This window comes from Phyllobates terribilis, unplaced genomic scaffold (assembly GCF_046119375.1).
Source record: "Phyllobates terribilis strain yellow unplaced genomic scaffold, ASM4611937v1 Scaffold_7__3_contigs__length_470593459, whole genome shotgun sequence".
NCBI classification, from domain to species: Eukaryota; Metazoa; Chordata; class Amphibia; order Anura; family Dendrobatidae; genus Phyllobates; species Phyllobates terribilis.
Genome location: NW_027362767.1, coordinates 403168744 through 403185719, shown reverse-complemented (window position 1 = coordinate 403185719; position 16976 = coordinate 403168744). Strand labels below are relative to the sequence as shown.

The following is a 16976-nucleotide window of genomic DNA, read 5'->3' as shown; positions in this document are numbered from 1 at the left end:
TTCCCTTCATCAAACTGCCTTGCGCTAAGACACTCGCTAAGGCCTTTGTCAAGGAAATTGTCAGACTACATGGTGTTCCTACTGACATTGTTTCTGATAGGGGACCTCAGTTCGTGGCTCATTTTTGGCGTGCCTTTTGTGACAGGTTGGGAGTTCATTTGTCGTTTTCATCCGGATATCATCCTGAGTCTAATGGCCAGACAGAAAGGAAGAACCAGGATGTTGAGCAGTTCTTGCGTTGTTTTGTGGCAGACAATCAAGAGGGGTGGTCTGAGTTTCTGCCACTTGCTGAATTTGCTCTTAACAACCATACATCCTCTTCTGCTGGGTGTTCGCCTTTTTTTTGTTGTTCTGGGAGACATCCGTCTTTTGGGTCATTCTCCAAATTGGTTTCGGCTGTGCCTGAGGAGGAGAGTTTTTCCGGTGATTTGGAGAGAGTTTGGACGGATGTGCGTGGTAATCTTCAGGAGGCTAACAAAAAATCTAAGAGGTACTTTGATAGGAAACGGCAAGAGGTTTTGTTTGCTGTTGGTGACATGGTTTGGTTGTCCTCTAAGAATCTGCGATTGAGGATTCCTTCTAAAAAATTGGGTCCCAAGTTCGTAGGGCCCTTTAAGGTGCTTCAGATAGTTAACCAATCTGCTGTTAGGTTGGAGGTTCCTACGTCCTGGAAGATTAACCCGGTGTTTCATGTTTCTCTGTTGAAAAAAGCTGATGTGTCTGATGGTGACGCCTCTGCCACTGTTCCTCCGGTGGTGGAGGACGGGGAATATGAAATTTCCCGCATCCTAAATTCTAGACGGTATAGAGGGAGTTTGCAGTATCTCGTCGCTTGGAAGGGTTTCGGACCTGAGGATAACTCATGGGTGAGGGCGGATGATGTTTCTGCTTCCAGACTTGTCAGAGCGTTTCACAGGAGGTTTCCTGGTAAGCCTGGGCCTAGGGGATCCGGAGGATCCTCTTAGAAGAGGGGGTACTGTTAGAACTCTCCTGTTAGTTTTTTTTTAGTTTGCTGGTCACATGACCATTTTTGCCTATTTAATCCAGCTCCGCCCTCCTGGTCTTGCTGGACTTCATTGTATTTACTACTCTTGAGCTAGCTTGGTGCTCTGTTGCCGTTCTCTGTTAGTTTTGCTAGGTCTTCTGACCTCTATGCTTTTTGTTGTGTGTTTGTCTTTGACTGCTACTATTTCTGCTAGGAGGTGTCCAACTTATCCCAGTCCCTAGTTCTTGTAGGGATCCCTCCCTCACATCTATAGGTCTTCGTTCAGACTAGCCGAGGACTTTAGCGGGTCTGATCGCAGAATCAGGTTCCCCGTTACATCGTAGGGATCTAGTTTAGTTCTATTGTAGGGACAGTTCTCCTGTCTTTCCTTAGTCCCTGTAGCAGATCATAACAGTTATCAATCATTGTACAGGAGGAGGAGATGAGCTGTGGCATCACCTATTGTGAATTGTGGATCCTGTGTTACCTACTGTATATAGAGGTGTTAACGCCCATTGTACAGGAGGAGGATGAGGTGAGCTGTGATATCATCAAGCAGCTAAAAAGTCATCTGTGCAGAGCAGGTAGTAGAAGTCTGATATTAGGCCTGGTGGCCAGCATGAAAATTTCTATATTGGTGACTTTTTCATATAGATAATGATATGGAAAATTGAAAAACAAAAAAAATCAAACATTTAAAAAAAAATACATTTAACGTAAAAACTTGATTTTAACAATAGGTAATTTTCTGCTGACACAGTCCCAAAAGGATTTATCTTATGTAGAGACTAGGCATCAGGGAAACTTTCTATGAGCCGTGAGAGCCACCCCTGTAATCGTATCCCTCATCTACAGCCTTTTACTGTTGTGCACTACAGCTCCCTCCTGTGACTGATGGGAGTGGTAGTTTGTTATCTGCTGGATTGCTAAGGGTTGGAGATCAATGTCCTATGTGGTAGTATATGTGACAGTGACTCTCGTTCACTTTAAATAGTTGGCCATTTCTGTCGAAATTTTCGGAACTGGCCAACATTCATCTAATATCTATAACCATTTTTAAAAGTACAAAGCAAGATTTGATCTTTTTTTCCAATTTGGACTCCACCAAAACTATCTACTAGAGCCGATCAAAAAGATTCAAAGGACCTTGGTTCGGCGGCCACGTTGGTAGTCCGTGGCCACCAGCTAGAGTCCTGCGAACCTCCACCTACTTGCCAGAATCCCCACTGCTTCTGCTGATTTCTACGCCCCATTGCGGCACAGATGATGTCACCCCACACCGGGTTTACTACTCCGAAGAGGCACCGGGGAAGCCGGCAGCTGGAAGGAGGAACACAGGGCTCTGCTCGCAGGGCCAAGGACTCCCGACGTGGCCACTGGACAAGGGTCTTGTGAATTTTTGCTACAGTCCCTGATGTTATAGTGAAATCTTCATTGAATCAGTGGGAGCATAAACCTATTTTGCAATCAGCACCCGCAAGGACCCATCCTCGTATACCTACTAGTAACTTGATGAACCTTTTTCACACCATTGTTCTCCGTCTGAGGCTCTTTGGGTCCACCAATCCTACAAAAGATATCCGGATATTTAGATCATCACGCTAAAGCCTTTCTGCAAAGTATGTGGGCGCCTTACACTAAACTCACCTCTGAACCCTGGAGGGTGGAGCAAAAACGCCATGTTTTGGGGAGCAGGTAAAATATCGGACCCCGAATACTGAACCATCATGTTTTCCAGTTGGCTTTTCCAACTCAACTCCGAACCAGTATCCTGATTGAGAAGGAGAGATCATCATACACTGGAAACCTTGCTCCCCGCCACTTTTTACTTGCTAAATAATAGACCTTACCTGGCGCAAAGTCTGTCTTGCCATAGAAGCGTACCACTCCCTGCTTTTGTGCAGCCACGAGCACCTGGTCCCCCAGGTCAATGTTGAGCCCCTCTTTGTCTAAGCTGCCCACGCTGATGGACTTCTTTTGTATTGCTGGGTGGAGACAACATACATGGCATCATTACAGTAGTAGTGGACCTTAGTGTAGCCAGGCCAGCCAACCTGCGGATCACTTCCAATGCATACACACCTTTTTTCTCTTTTTTCCCTTTGCCGGTAACTCTGGAGAAGTCCATTCGTGGGGTCTTAGGTGTGGAGGTGACAGAGGATGGTGCTTGATCTGGAGCTTTACTGATTTTGGACACTGAAGCAAAAAGCCCTAAGAAGCAAAGAGAGTATAAAATAAGTGCAGGCATGAAAGGAATTAAATGGGGAGTGGTATTACTGTATGTAAAGTCATATAAATCTATGTACTGTGTGATAAAGCGACTTGCTCGGCTCTCACAGAGGCAGACACAGGTCACACACCTCGGGTTAACTTCCTGCTGGTTTATTATACGGCATAAGCTCCAGAATGGTTCCACAAAAATAAATAAGTCCTCTCAGGGATAACAGGAAAACAAAAGATAAAGTATAGCACAGTCCATAAGTAAGCAGGGTTTTGTCCGCTCTGGGTAACACAGTGAAGTCCCACCAAACACAGGTCCTTCGGTGGAGCCCTCTGGCTTCACCACACACAGCCTGGAGACTTCACTCTCCAGCCACACCCTGAGGGGAGGTAGGGTGAATGACTTCCCTCCCATCTCTATGTCATTCACACCAAACCACTCCCTTCAAAATGGTGATTAAACCCTCCAACATATAACATGCTGGAGAAAAGTTGTAGTTCAGTTCACTAGGGCTAACAGCCGTAGAGAAACATACCTCCCCTCACACACTTCACCAGTGACTCCGTCACAACTGATATCATATATAGTGGAAATAATTAAATCCAGCAATATAACAATATAACTTTAGGAAAATGTGCAGTGTCCAAGTAATGTAAAAAAGGAGCAATCAGCTCACCTGTCCAGGTGCATGGCAAAATACTCCACTAATAGCCACAGTCCAAACGATAGGCCGCACTCACATCTTCTTAAAAGAATTGCTTTTTTATCCAGTAGCATAAAAGGCGCAAAAATGATTGAACTCAACAGCACATAAATTAAAAAGGCAGAAAAGAAATATCTGCTGCGCTCCCAGGCAACATGTTTCACACCTACATGGTCCTTTATCAAGCATGACTGGGAGCGCAGCAGATATTTCTTTTCTGCCTGTTTAATTTTTGTGCTATTGTGTTCAACCATTTTTTGTGCCATTTTTTATACTACTCGATCAATAAATCAATTCTTTTAAGAAGATGCGAGTGCCGGCTATCGTTTGGACTGTTAGTGTCCAAGTAATGTTCCCTCCTCGGTTGGCAAATGTGATGTTTAGTACTCACCATGTTTGGGGGGACAGATGAAGTAGCGGATGCCCCCCACACTGCCGTCATTCTTTCCATCTGGCTCGTCCAGCTCCACTCCCACCCACTGACCACTGGCAAATTCAGTTGTGCCACAGAAACGCAGTGTGCCAGCCTGTAAATAAAAGCACGCAATGTTAGGAAATCACATGAAGGGGGGGTCCCCGATCCCTGACATGAGGGCCACATGTAAGAGGATGGGAATTTGCTTTTTCTCTATCGCCCTTAGACTATAATTGATAGAGTAGCAATGGTGCAGTGGTCATCTTTTAAGGTATCACCTTGGACTCCCACAATCACCAGAATGGAGAACTTGAGCCCAGGAGGAGTTGACTGGAGCAGCAAGTTGTGGATATGCTAAGCCGCTCCAATTTGAACAGCGGCACAGATACCCAGGCTTGGCACTATGCTGCGCTCGGCTATCTTCAGAGCCACAGACTTGCACGTGCTTCTTGCAACTACTCCTGGGCCACAGTTGTGCAAGCAGCGAAAACGGGTCCCATCATGACGTCTTAAATGGAGCAGAGGTGCCCACGCTCGACATCCGCTCCATTCTTTGTCTATTGGACTGCCGGAGAAAGCTGAGTACAGTCCCATAGACAATAAAATGTGGAAGCTGCTCCACTCAAGATAGGTCAAAGCCCTGTGTTCGGGATCCCAATAGTTGGACCCTCTGTGAATAATACATTTTCCCATATCCTATGGATTTTTCTGGGAATACCCCCTTAAATCGGAAACCCTGTTTAAGTTTCTTCCTATATGCATCCGCCATGGACTGCCGATCATGGTTTATGGGATTTCCATCATTCTCCCATAAACATAAGATAGTTGGTGCGTAGAAAAGACAATTTGTATGGAGAGAGGGAGATAAGCGTCTGTCGGACAACTGCAGTGCCACTTATCTCAGCAAAACAATAAGATCCAAGCCCGCTGATCACTGTTCTTGTACCTTTTCTAGGTCCAGCAGTACCCGGTCACCAAGCCTCAGCCCAATAGATGCCAGCATCAGGTTACCGGGGATGTTGTCGTAGTTGGGCAGCGTGACTTTGGGCAGGTTGCAGGTCAGGGGCACGGCATCCAGAAGCAGCTGTTTCAGTTCCTTTGCAATCATGGCTGACTCGGCCTTGTCTAGTCCCATATCCATAGGGTCGGGAACCACATCAGCTGGGACCTGGCTTTTACTGTTCTGTGAAGGGGAAGGAAAAATGAAAAATACAATTACAATAATAGTAATGGGGCACGGAGGACATGGTTTAGATTAAAGTAACAGCCAAAATGGCCAACGTTGATACTGTAGATGCAGAAGTTGATTATAGTAACTGTTCCTAAATGTACGTGCATACGTTTATCAATACTTTTTGGTTTGCTTAAATGGAGACACACGTACGTCACTGCATTGCCTCTCCGGGAGCCGCCATATGGAGCTACTCTTCTTTGGCTATTTTGGAAATCCCTCATGCTCCATCCAGACTGGTGACAGTAACATAAGGTGACACTAAGCAGATGAGGCATTACGTACCCTGACCGAGGGGTTGGCGCCATGTTCCAGGAGACATTTGACAGCCCCCAGGCACAGATTAGAGGCGGCAATGTGCAGAGCGGTGCCATGGTTGAAATCGCTGCAGGTGGAGTTGAGCACTGACAGGTGAAGAGGAGAGAGGGCTCAGGTATTAAGCAGCAGTGATCAAGCCTGGATGTGTTTTTTTTTTCCACATTTTTTTGTTCTCACCTTTAGGCTTGGATGCTTTCAGTAAGATACGTAACAGTTCTGGAACGTCGAAGTAGGCCGCATAGTGCAGGGCGTTCATGTTGGTCCAGCGGCTTCGCAGGGTCACGTCCGCTCCCAGCTGGAGAAGCTGATTGGTCAGTCGTACGGCGGCCGCAGGGTCTCCTGAGTAAATGAACACACCTGGTGTGAAAAGTTTTGCCGCTCGGCCAAACTTACAGCCATATGTCACCTATAACAGTCATAAGACATGTCCTTCATAGTGGCGCCATTGGCCCGAATGATCTTACGGCTTTCACACTGTGGGCACCCAACACCCGAGCCACTGGATGATGTGGTAACACTGACTAATGGGTGTGTAGTCACTATTCACACGTCACCAATGTGGGTTTGCATCAGCAATGGGTTGAAACTTGTAGCAATCAGCTCAAAAGCATAATCACCGTCCTCCTTTCAAGTGCTTGTCTTTGGTTCCCCCATCCTATCCATCTGTAGTTGGACCTCCTCAATACCATGTGCTCAATGGTCTTACTTGCCGAGGGGAAAAAGGAGAGACCTCTCGGACTCCAAGAAGGGTTGGCAAATCTACCAGTCATTGGGGAGCCTCCTGATAAGTGGGACCCCCTGAAGGCTTTCCTTTGGGTAGGGTTGGGATTACCTGTGCATCCCCAGTAGTAATGCCCCTGCAGCTAGATGTGACTGGTAATATGGCCACAGTGTCCGGCGTGTTGTAGTCAGTTTGCATTACTCACGCATGACCAATACATACCTACACCATGGGCTCCAGCTTTACACGCATAGTGTAACAACGTCATGTCTGTTAGTCCATCCCTATCATTCACATGGCAGCCCCTTTTCAAGATCTGTAAGGGCGAAAAAAAAAACATATTGAGGTATAAGGAAACCAACAATGTAACCCTTTGTCCATATAACTCCGAGCGTTCATGTAATCTTTATGGGGAGAGTTGAGTAAGACTCATCCAGCAGTGATTTATCTGCCTGCAAAACACAAGGGTCGAGCGAATAAAATGAAAACCCCTGATTCTTATCAGTCGGGAACACTCCATACACATAAGATGGTCTTCCGATCCTGGAGAAATCGACATATCCAATGTGTATGGCGGTCTTAACTGCACCCCAATATTTTATAAGAAAGAATCAGAAGATTCGAGACGGTCACCAATGGTGGCGGTGGGACCTACAGTCATGGCCAAAAGTATTGAGAATGAGACAAATAGTAATTTTTCCAAAGTTTACTGCTTCATTTTTTGTAATGGCAATTTGCATATACTCCTGAATGTCAAAGAGTGATCAGCTTAACAGCAATTACTGTACTTTCAAAGTCTATATTTGCCCAGAAAATGAACTTTAACCCCCAAAACACATTTCAACATCATTGCAGTCCTGCCTTAAAAGGAGCAGCTAACATCGTTTTAGTGATTGATCCATTAACACAGGTGTGGGTGTTGATGAGGACAGGGCTGGCGATCAATCAGTCATGATTAAGTAAGAATGACATCACTGGACACTTTAAAAGGAGGCTGGTTCTTGGTATCATTGTTTCTCTTCAGTTAACCATGGTTATCTCTAAAGAAACACGTGCAGCCATCATTGCACTGCACAAAAATGGCCTAACAGGGAAGAGTATCGCAGCTACAAAGATTGCACCTCAGTCAACAATCTATCGCATCATCAAGAACTTCAAGGAGAGAGCTTCCATTGTTGTCAAAAAGGCTCCAGGGCGCCCAAGAAAGACCAGCAAGCGCCAGGACCGTATCTTAAAACTGTTTCAGCTGTGGGATCGGACTACCAGCAGTGCCGAGCTTGCTCAGGAATGGCAGCAGGCTGGTGTGAGTGCTTCTGCACGCACTGTGAGGCGGAGACTCTTTGAGCAAGGGCTGGTTTCAAGAAGGGCAGCAAAGAAGCCACTTCTCTCAGGAAAAAACATCAGGGACCGACTGAAATTCTGCAAAAGGTACAGGGAGTGGACTGCTGAGGACTGGGGCAAAGTCATTTTCTCTGATGAATCCCCTTTTCGATTGTTTGGGCCATCTGGAAAACAGCTTATTCAGAGAAGAAGAGGTGAGCGCTACCACCAGTCTTGTCTCATGCCAACTGTAAAGCATCCTGAAACCATTCATGTGTGGGGTTGCTTCTCAGCCAAGGGAATCGGCTCACTCAGTCTTGCCTAAAAACACAGCCATGAATAAAGAATGGTACCAGAATGTCCTCCAAGAGCAACTTCTCCCAACCGTCCAAGAGCAGTTTGGCGCCCAACAATGCCTTTTCCAGCATGATGGAGCACCTTGCCATAAAGCAAAGGTGATAACTAAATGGCTCATGGAACAAAACATAGAGATTTTGGGTCCATGGCCTGGAAACTCCCCAGATCTTAATCCCATTGAGAACTTGTGGTCAATCATCAAGAGACGGGCGGACAAACAAAAACCAACAAATTCTGGCAAAATGCAAGCATTGATTATGCAAGAATGGACTGCTATCAGTCAGGATTTGGTCCAAAAGTTGATTGAGAGCATGCCAGGGAGAATTACAGAGGTCTTGAAGAAGAAGGGGCAACACTGCAAATATTGACTTGCTGCATTAACTCATTCTAACTGTCAATATAACCTATTGGTACTCATAATATGATTGCAATTATATTTCTGTATGTGATATAAACATCAGACAAACACTAATAAAAACCAGAGGCCAGCAGATCATGTGAAAATATAATTTTGGTGTCATTCTCAAAACTTTTGGCCATGACTGTAGTGCTCCAGCTTCACACAAGGAAAGGTTTCCAAACCCCATGGGTAACATTGAGCGATAACGTTGTTTCTTGTCCTCACTTTCAAGTTCTATTTCAAAGTTTTAGCAATAAGAGTCTTTGCGATGGATCCAAGAAGTCGTATGTGAACTCTGGACACAATAATGGTGATTACTGAAATCGGAAACGGTATCTCATTTTTCTTTTGGCAGGATACTGACAGATACTTATACGTTTTCCAAACCATTCTAATATTTTATTGTTCCAGTACATCCAAAATAAAAAAAAGAGTAGAAAAATACACTTTTCGTGTATACAGCAACTATATAGACATAGGCATGTGTAGCCTTAGTTATAGACCACAAACAACCATGTGTAGTCTGATACTGCAGTCATAAGTTACCTCGCTCCATCTGGGTAGACATACCGCCACATTACATTACGGAAATCATTGCACTCATATTCTGTTCTTGCTCCGGGGTCCTCTTTTGTTGTATCAAAGATAGTTAATATGAATATTTGCTCCGGTAAAGTGACCTTTACATGACATGACTCCAGGATCTGACTACAGAAAGGCTTGTATTATGTAACTATGGTGTTAGAGTTATTATATTTGGGCTCATATTCATATGCGAAAAAAACGGACGAGTGCAATCCGTTAAAAAATCGGATTGCACTCTGACCAATGAATCTATGAGGCACATCTCATCTGCCATTTTTTTATCAGCTGAAATCGGACTGAGAAAAAAATTGCAGCATGCTGCGTATTGCCGGGTATCTCGGACGAGACCCACCAATGCAAGTCAATGGGTGCGAGAAAAAAAAAAGGACGCCATACGGACCATCCGTATGCCATCCGTTTTTACGGATACGTTACCATTCTGTAGCATAGAACACTGTAAATGATTGTAGAATAATAGTTGCAGAGAAAAAAAACACATTGCATACGGATGGCATAAGGATGCTAGGTGTGAATCGCATTGTCCTCTCATGAAAATCGCATGGCACTTGCATGACACTCGTCTGATTTTTCGGTCCAGATATCTGAACGTTTTTTTTTTCACACATATGGGTATGAACCCTTAATCTGATAATCTGTAATGCTTGATTCACCCCCGCAGCTGTGCAGACAAGCTGGCAAAGGTGTCGACAGTACTCCAAGAGACAGAGGCTTTTTCACCTTCTGAGAAACAATGATTCTTGCTTATTTTCAGAAATGTACTATTGCATGTGTAACAGTACACCAAGAGATCATGACTTTTTGACCTTCTGAGAATAATGGCCCCAATTCATCAAAGTGTTTTTACGCCACAAATCTAGGGTAAAACACTTTGAAAAGTCGAAAGTTTTGCAACTTTTGGCGTTTACCTCTTAATTGAATCATGAGCGTCTGACTCTGACATGCCCTCTAATTAAGACTGGTGTGAACAACACTTCTCTTAATGAATCGGGGCCAATGATTCCAGTTTATTTACCAGAATTTACTATTGTATGGGTGACAGTACTCCAAGAGGCCGTGACTTTTGTTCTTCTGAGAAATAATGACTCTTGTTTCTTAACTAGAATTTATTGCATGGGTGACAGTACCCCAAGAGACAGTGACTTTGGCGTATTCACTAGAATTTACTATCACTTTGTATCACTTTGTAAACCTGCCCAAGATTTGAACCTCTTGGTATAAATAAATGCTGATTCTAGGACTTCCCTCAAAGCAATATTCACCTGACACTTAAGTGCATTGTTTGTGTGCAAGCCCAGCGGCACCCACTGAACTTGATCTGAAGAGTTGACCCTTTGTAGAGTAAAGTTTGGCTACTAATGGAAACACCTTGAGTTTAAAAGGAGATGCAGATGTAGAAGATTTTTTAAGGCTGACTTACAATGAAGTTGCTTCATTTTTCATTTTAGATGCCTTGGAGCAAAGTAAATGTAATGCACATAAAACAGACCCGTATGGTCACCTTCTAAAGTATATTTTATAACAGAACTATATGACACTGGTGGAAACCCATGGCACATGTGACAATATTCCTGGCATGCTAGGACGTATGATGGGTGAAGAGGATCTCTGCTTTCATGGCACCATAGGGTGATGTCCAACGTTCTCTATAATCACAACGAACTTACCTCACTGCCAATAACGTCTATCTTGTGCTGGACCTGGGGCACCCACTGGCGGATGATGGCAAAGAGTTCAGGAATACTAGTTTGGGGGTCAAACAATATTTCCTGGCACGCAGGGTCATTGGGATCGAAGAATGTGAAAGCTGTGGTACAAAATGCGGATAAGAAAGAAAAATTCAGTGAACGCCACTAAAAATATACTAAAACCAGTGTTGGGTATGGGAAGGTATCAGTAGTTACCATAATCCTTAGGAAGAGGAGCCGGGGCTGAGGAGTGAACCACTGGTCTTTTCCGTTTCTCCAGAATAGGACTCTGGAAATCGATGGGGCGCTGGCTCTCCTCCGGCGCACAATCTAAAGGGTCCTCTCTGGTCATAATTCTGTGGGAACCAGTAGGATTGAAATGAATAAAACAAAAGGAAGACCATTAATAATGTCCCCAGGAACGATCACTGACTACATGATGACTTCAGTAGGTGCTCACTTGAGTTGATTGAGAAAAACCTTTATTACTGTGTCGTCAGTCTTAAAAGTAATCCGAGTCTATAGAAGAATTACCGGTATCATCGTCTACTGTGGTATTTGTGTGACAGGACTATATGGCTCCGGTGTGGATCTCATGGCACGTGTGACAATGTGAGTGGTGAGGAGGTTCTCTGTATTGCTGTCACTATGGGGTGAGAGACATCCTGAACCCACTGGAGTCACTTAGCCGTCACTGCTATTTGGGACTGTAGCAGTCAAAGTTGCAGGGGATTTGTGTCTGTTATTATTATGAGGGTCCTAATAATGGGATCCTGCAGTGGTTAATATTGTGCAGGTCCTGTGACTGTCGCTGTTATACAGATCCCGTGGCTGTCACTGTTATACAGATCCTGTGGCTGTCGCTGATATAGAGATCCTGTGGCTGTCACTGTTATACAGATCCCGTGGCTGTCACTGTTATACAGATCCTGTGGCTGTCACTGTTATACAGATCCCGTGGCTGTCACTGTTATACAGATCCTGTGGCTGTCGCTGTTATACAGATCCTGTGGCTGTCACTGTTATACAGATCCCGTGGCTGTCACTGTTATACAGATCTTGTGGCTGTCACTGTTATACAGATCCCGTGGCTGTCACTGTTATACAGATCCCGTGGCTGTCACTGTTATACAGATCTTGTGGCTGTCACTGTTATACAGATCCCGTGGCTGTCACTGTTATACAGATCCCGTGGCTGTCACTGTTATACAGATCCCGTGGCTGTCACTGTTATACAGATCTTGTGGCTGTCACTGTTATACATATCCCGTGGCTGTCACTGTTATACAGATCCCGTGGCTGTCACTGTTATACAGATCTTGTGGCTGTCACTGTTATACAGATCCTGAAGCTGTCACTGTTATACAGATCCCGTGGCTGTCACTGTTATACAGATCCCGTGGCTGTCACTGTTATACAGATCCCGTGGCTGTCACTGTTATACAGATCTTGTGGCTGTCACTGTTATACAGATCCTGAAGCTGTCACTGTTATACAGATCCCGTGGCTGTCACTGTTATACAGATCTTGTGGCTGTCACTGATATACATATCCCGTGGCTGTCACTGTTATACAGATCCCGTGGCTGTCACTGTTATACAGATCCTGTGGCTGTCGCTGATATACAGATCCTGTGGCTGTCACTGTTATACAGATCCCGTGGTTGTCACTGTTATACAGATCCTGTGGCTGTCGCTGATATACAGATCCCGTGGCTGTCACTGTTATACAGATCCTGTGGCTGTCGCTGATATACAGATCCTGTGGCTGTCACTGTTATACAGATCCCGTGGTTGTCACTGTTATACAGATCCCGTGGTTGTCACTGTTATACAGATCCCGTGGCTGTCACTGTTATACAGATCCTGAAGCTGTCACTGTTATACAGATCCCGTGGCTGTCACTGTTATACAGATCCCGTGGCTGTCACTGTTATACAGATCTTGTGGCTGTCACTGTTATACATATCCCGTGGCTGTCACTGTTATACAGATCCCGTGGCTGTCACTGTTATACAGATCTTGTGGCTGTCACTGTTATACAGATCCTGAAGCTGTCACTGTTATACAGATCCCGTGGCTGTCACTGTTATACAGATCTTGTGGCTGTCACTGTTATACATATCCCGTGGCTGTCACTGTTATACAGATCCCGTGGCTGTCACTGTTATACAGATCCTGTGGCTGTCGCTGATATACAGATCCTGTGGCTGTCACTGTTATACAGATCCCGTGGTTGTCACTGTTATACAGATCCCGTGGCTGTCGCTGATATACAGATCCCGTGGCTGTCACTGTTATACAGATCCTGTGGCTGTCGCTGATATACAGATCCTGTGGCTGTCACTGTTATACAGATCCCGTGGTTGTCACTGTTATACAGATCCCGTGGTTGTCACTGTTATACAGATCCCGTGGCTGTCACTGTTATACAGATCCTGAAGCTGTCACTGTTATACAGATCCCGTGGCTGTCACTGTTATACAGATCCCGTGGCTGTCACTGTTATACAGATCTTGTGGCTGTCACTGTTATACAGATCCCGTGACTGTCACTGTTATACAGATCCCGTGGCTGTCACTGTTATACAGATCTTGTGGCTGTCACTGTTATACAGATCCTGAAGCTGTCACTGTTATACAGATCCCGTGGCTGTCACTGTTATACAGATCCCGTGGCTGTCACTGTTATACAGATCTTGTGGCTGTCACTGTTATACATATCCCGTGGCTGTCACTGTTATACAGATCCCGTGGCTGTCACTGTTATACAGATCCTGTGGCTGTCACTGTTATACAGATCCCGTGGTTGTCACTGTTATACAGATCCTGTGGCTGTCGCTGTTATACAGATCCTGTGGCTGTCACTGTTATACAGATCCCGTGGCTGTCACTGTTATACAGATCTTGTGGCTGTCACTGTTATACAGATCCCGTGGCTGTCACTGTTATACAGATCCCGTGGCTGTCACTGTTATACAGATCTTGTGGCTGTCACTGTTATACAGATCCTGAAGCTGTCACTGTTATACAGATCCCGTGGCTGTCACTGTTATACAGATCTTGTGGCTGTCACTGTTATACAGATCCTGAAGCTGTCACTGTTATACAGATCCCGTGGCTGTCACTGTTATACAGATCCCGTGGCTGTCACTGTTATACAGATCTTGTGGCTGTCACTGTTATACATATCCCGTGGCTGTCACTGTTATACAGATCTTGTGGCTGTCACTGTTATACAGATCCCGTGGCTGTCACTGTTATACAGATCCTGTGGCTGTCACTGTTATACAGATCCTGTGGCAGTCGCTGTTATACAGATCCCGTGGCTGTCACTGTTATACAGATCCTGTGGCTGTCACATAGATCCCGTGGCTGTCACTGTTATACAGATCCTGTGGCTGTCACTGTTATACAGATCTTGTGGCTGTCACTGTTATACAGATCCCGTGGCTGTCACTGTTATACAGATCCCATGGCTGTCACTGTTATACAGATCTTGTGGCTGTCACTGTTATACATATCCCGTGGCTGTCACTGTTATACAGATCCCGTGGCTGTCACTGTTATACAGATCCTGTGGCTGTCGCTGATATACAGATCCTGTGGCTGTCACTGTTATACAGATCCCGTGGTTGTCACTGTTATACAGATCCTGTGGCTGTCGCTGATATACAGATCCCGTGGCTGTCACTGTTATACAGATCCTGTGGCTGTCGCTGATATACAGATCCTGTGGCTGTCACTGTTATACAGATCCCGTGGTTGTCACTGTTATACAGATCCCGTGGTTGTCACTGTTATACAGATCCCGTGGCTGTCACTGTTATACAGATCCTGAAGCTGTCACTGTTATACAGATCCCGTGGCTGTCACTGTTATACAGATCCCGTGGCTGTCACTGTTATACAGATCTTGTGGCTGTCACTGTTATACATATCCCGTGGCTGTCACTGTTATACAGATCCCGTGGCTGTCACTGTTATACAGATCTTGTGGCTGTCACTGTTATACAGATCCTGAAGCTGTCACTGTTATACAGATCCCGTGGCTGTCACTGTTATACAGATCTTGTGGCTGTCACTGTTATACATATCCCGTGGCTGTCACTGTTATACAGATCCCGTGGCTGTCACTGTTATACAGATCCTGTGGCTGTCGCTGATATACAGATCCTGTGGCTGTCACTGTTATACAGATCCCGTGGTTGTCACTGTTATACAGATCCCGTGGCTGTCGCTGATATACAGATCCCGTGGCTGTCACTGTTATACAGATCCTGTGGCTGTCGCTGATATACAGATCCTGTGGCTGTCACTGTTATACAGATCCCGTGGTTGTCACTGTTATACAGATCCCGTGGTTGTCACTGTTATACAGATCCCGTGGCTGTCACTGTTATACAGATCCTGAAGCTGTCACTGTTATACAGATCCCGTGGCTGTCACTGTTATACAGATCCCGTGGCTGTCACTGTTATACAGATCTTGTGGCTGTCACTGTTATACAGATCCCGTGACTGTCACTGTTATACAGATCCCGTGGCTGTCACTGTTATACAGATCTTGTGGCTGTCACTGTTATACAGATCCTGAAGCTGTCACTGTTATACAGATCCCGTGGCTGTCACTGTTATACAGATCCCGTGGCTGTCACTGTTATACAGATCTTGTGGCTGTCACTGTTATACATATCCCGTGGCTGTCACTGTTATACAGATCTTGTGGCTGTCACTGTTATACAGATCCCGTGGCTGTCACTGTTATACAGATCCTGTGGCTGTCACTGTTATACAGATCCTGTGGCAGTCGCTGTTATACAGATCCCGTGGCTGTCACTGTTATACAGATCCTGTGGCTGTCACATAGATCCCGTGGCTGTCACTGTTATACAGATCCTGTGGCTGTCACTGTTATACAGATCTTGTGGCTGTCACTGTTATACAGATCCCGTGGCTGTCACTGTTATACAGATCCCATGGCTGTCACTGTTATACAGATCTTGTGGCTGTCACTGTTATACATATCCCGTGGCTGTCACTGTTATACAGATCCCGTGGCTGTCACTGTTATACAGATCCTGTGGCTGTCGCTGATATACAGATCCTGTGGCTGTCACTGTTATACAGATCCCGTGGTTGTCACTGTTATACAGATCCTGTGGCTGTCGCTGATATACAGATCCCGTGGCTGTCACTGTTATACAGATCCTGTGGCTGTCGCTGATATACAGATCCTGTGGCTGTCACTGTTATACAGATCCCGTGGTTGTCACTGTTATACAGATCCCGTGGTTGTCACTGTTATACAGATCCCGTGGCTGTCACTGTTATACAGATCCTGAAGCTGTCACTGTTATACAGATCCCGTGGCTGTCACTGTTATACAGATCCCGTGGCTGTCACTGTTATACAGATCTTGTGGCTGTCACTGTTATACATATCCCGTGGCTGTCACTGTTATACAGATCCCGTGGCTGTCACTGTTATACAGATCTTGTGGCTGTCACTGTTATACAGATCCTGTGGCTGTCACTGTTATACAGATCTTGTGGCTGTCACTGTTATACAGATCCCGTGGCTGTCACTGTTATACAGATCCCATGGCTGTCACTGTTATACAGATCTTGTGGCTGTCACTGTTATACAGATCCTGAAGCTGTCACTGTTATACAGATCCCGTGGCTGTCACTGTTATACAGATCCCGTGGCTGTCACTGTTATACAGATCTTGTGGCTGTCACTGTTATACATATCCCGTGGCTGTCACTGTTATACAGATCCCGTGGCTGTCACTGTTATACAGATCTTGTGGCTGTCACTGTTATACAGATCCTGAAGCTCTCACTGTTATACAGATCCCGTGGCTGTCACTGTTATACAGATCCCGTGGCTGTCACTGTTATACAGATCCTGTGGCTGTCGCTGATATACAGATCCTGTGGCTGTCACTGTTATACAGATCCCGTGGTTGTCACTGTTATACAGATCCTGTGGCTGTCGCTGATATACAGATCC

General features: G+C 45.3%; 1 protein-coding gene across 1 annotated transcript in view; it reads right to left on the bottom strand.

Annotated features, from left to right (window-relative positions):
* Positions 1-16976, bottom strand: part of CLIP3 (CAP-Gly domain containing linker protein 3) — a 53525-nt gene that overhangs the window by 15320 nt on the left and 21229 nt on the right. Inside the window, exons 2-12 of the mRNA XM_073641655.1 lie at positions 11179-11318; positions 10942-11081; positions 6817-6910; positions 6051-6212; positions 5841-5959; positions 5271-5507; positions 4301-4436; positions 3068-3196; positions 2836-2970; positions 2633-2756; positions 2488-2552 (exon numbers count right to left, since the gene is read on the bottom strand). Coding sequence (XP_073497756.1) covers positions 2488-2552; positions 2633-2756; positions 2836-2970; positions 3068-3196; positions 4301-4436; positions 5271-5507; positions 5841-5959; positions 6051-6212; positions 6817-6910; positions 10942-11081; positions 11179-11314 — 1477 coding nt within the window. The 5' untranslated portion in view covers positions 11315-11318. The remainder of the gene's footprint in view (positions 1-2487; positions 2553-2632; positions 2757-2835; positions 2971-3067; positions 3197-4300; positions 4437-5270; positions 5508-5840; positions 5960-6050; positions 6213-6816; positions 6911-10941; positions 11082-11178; positions 11319-16976) is intronic.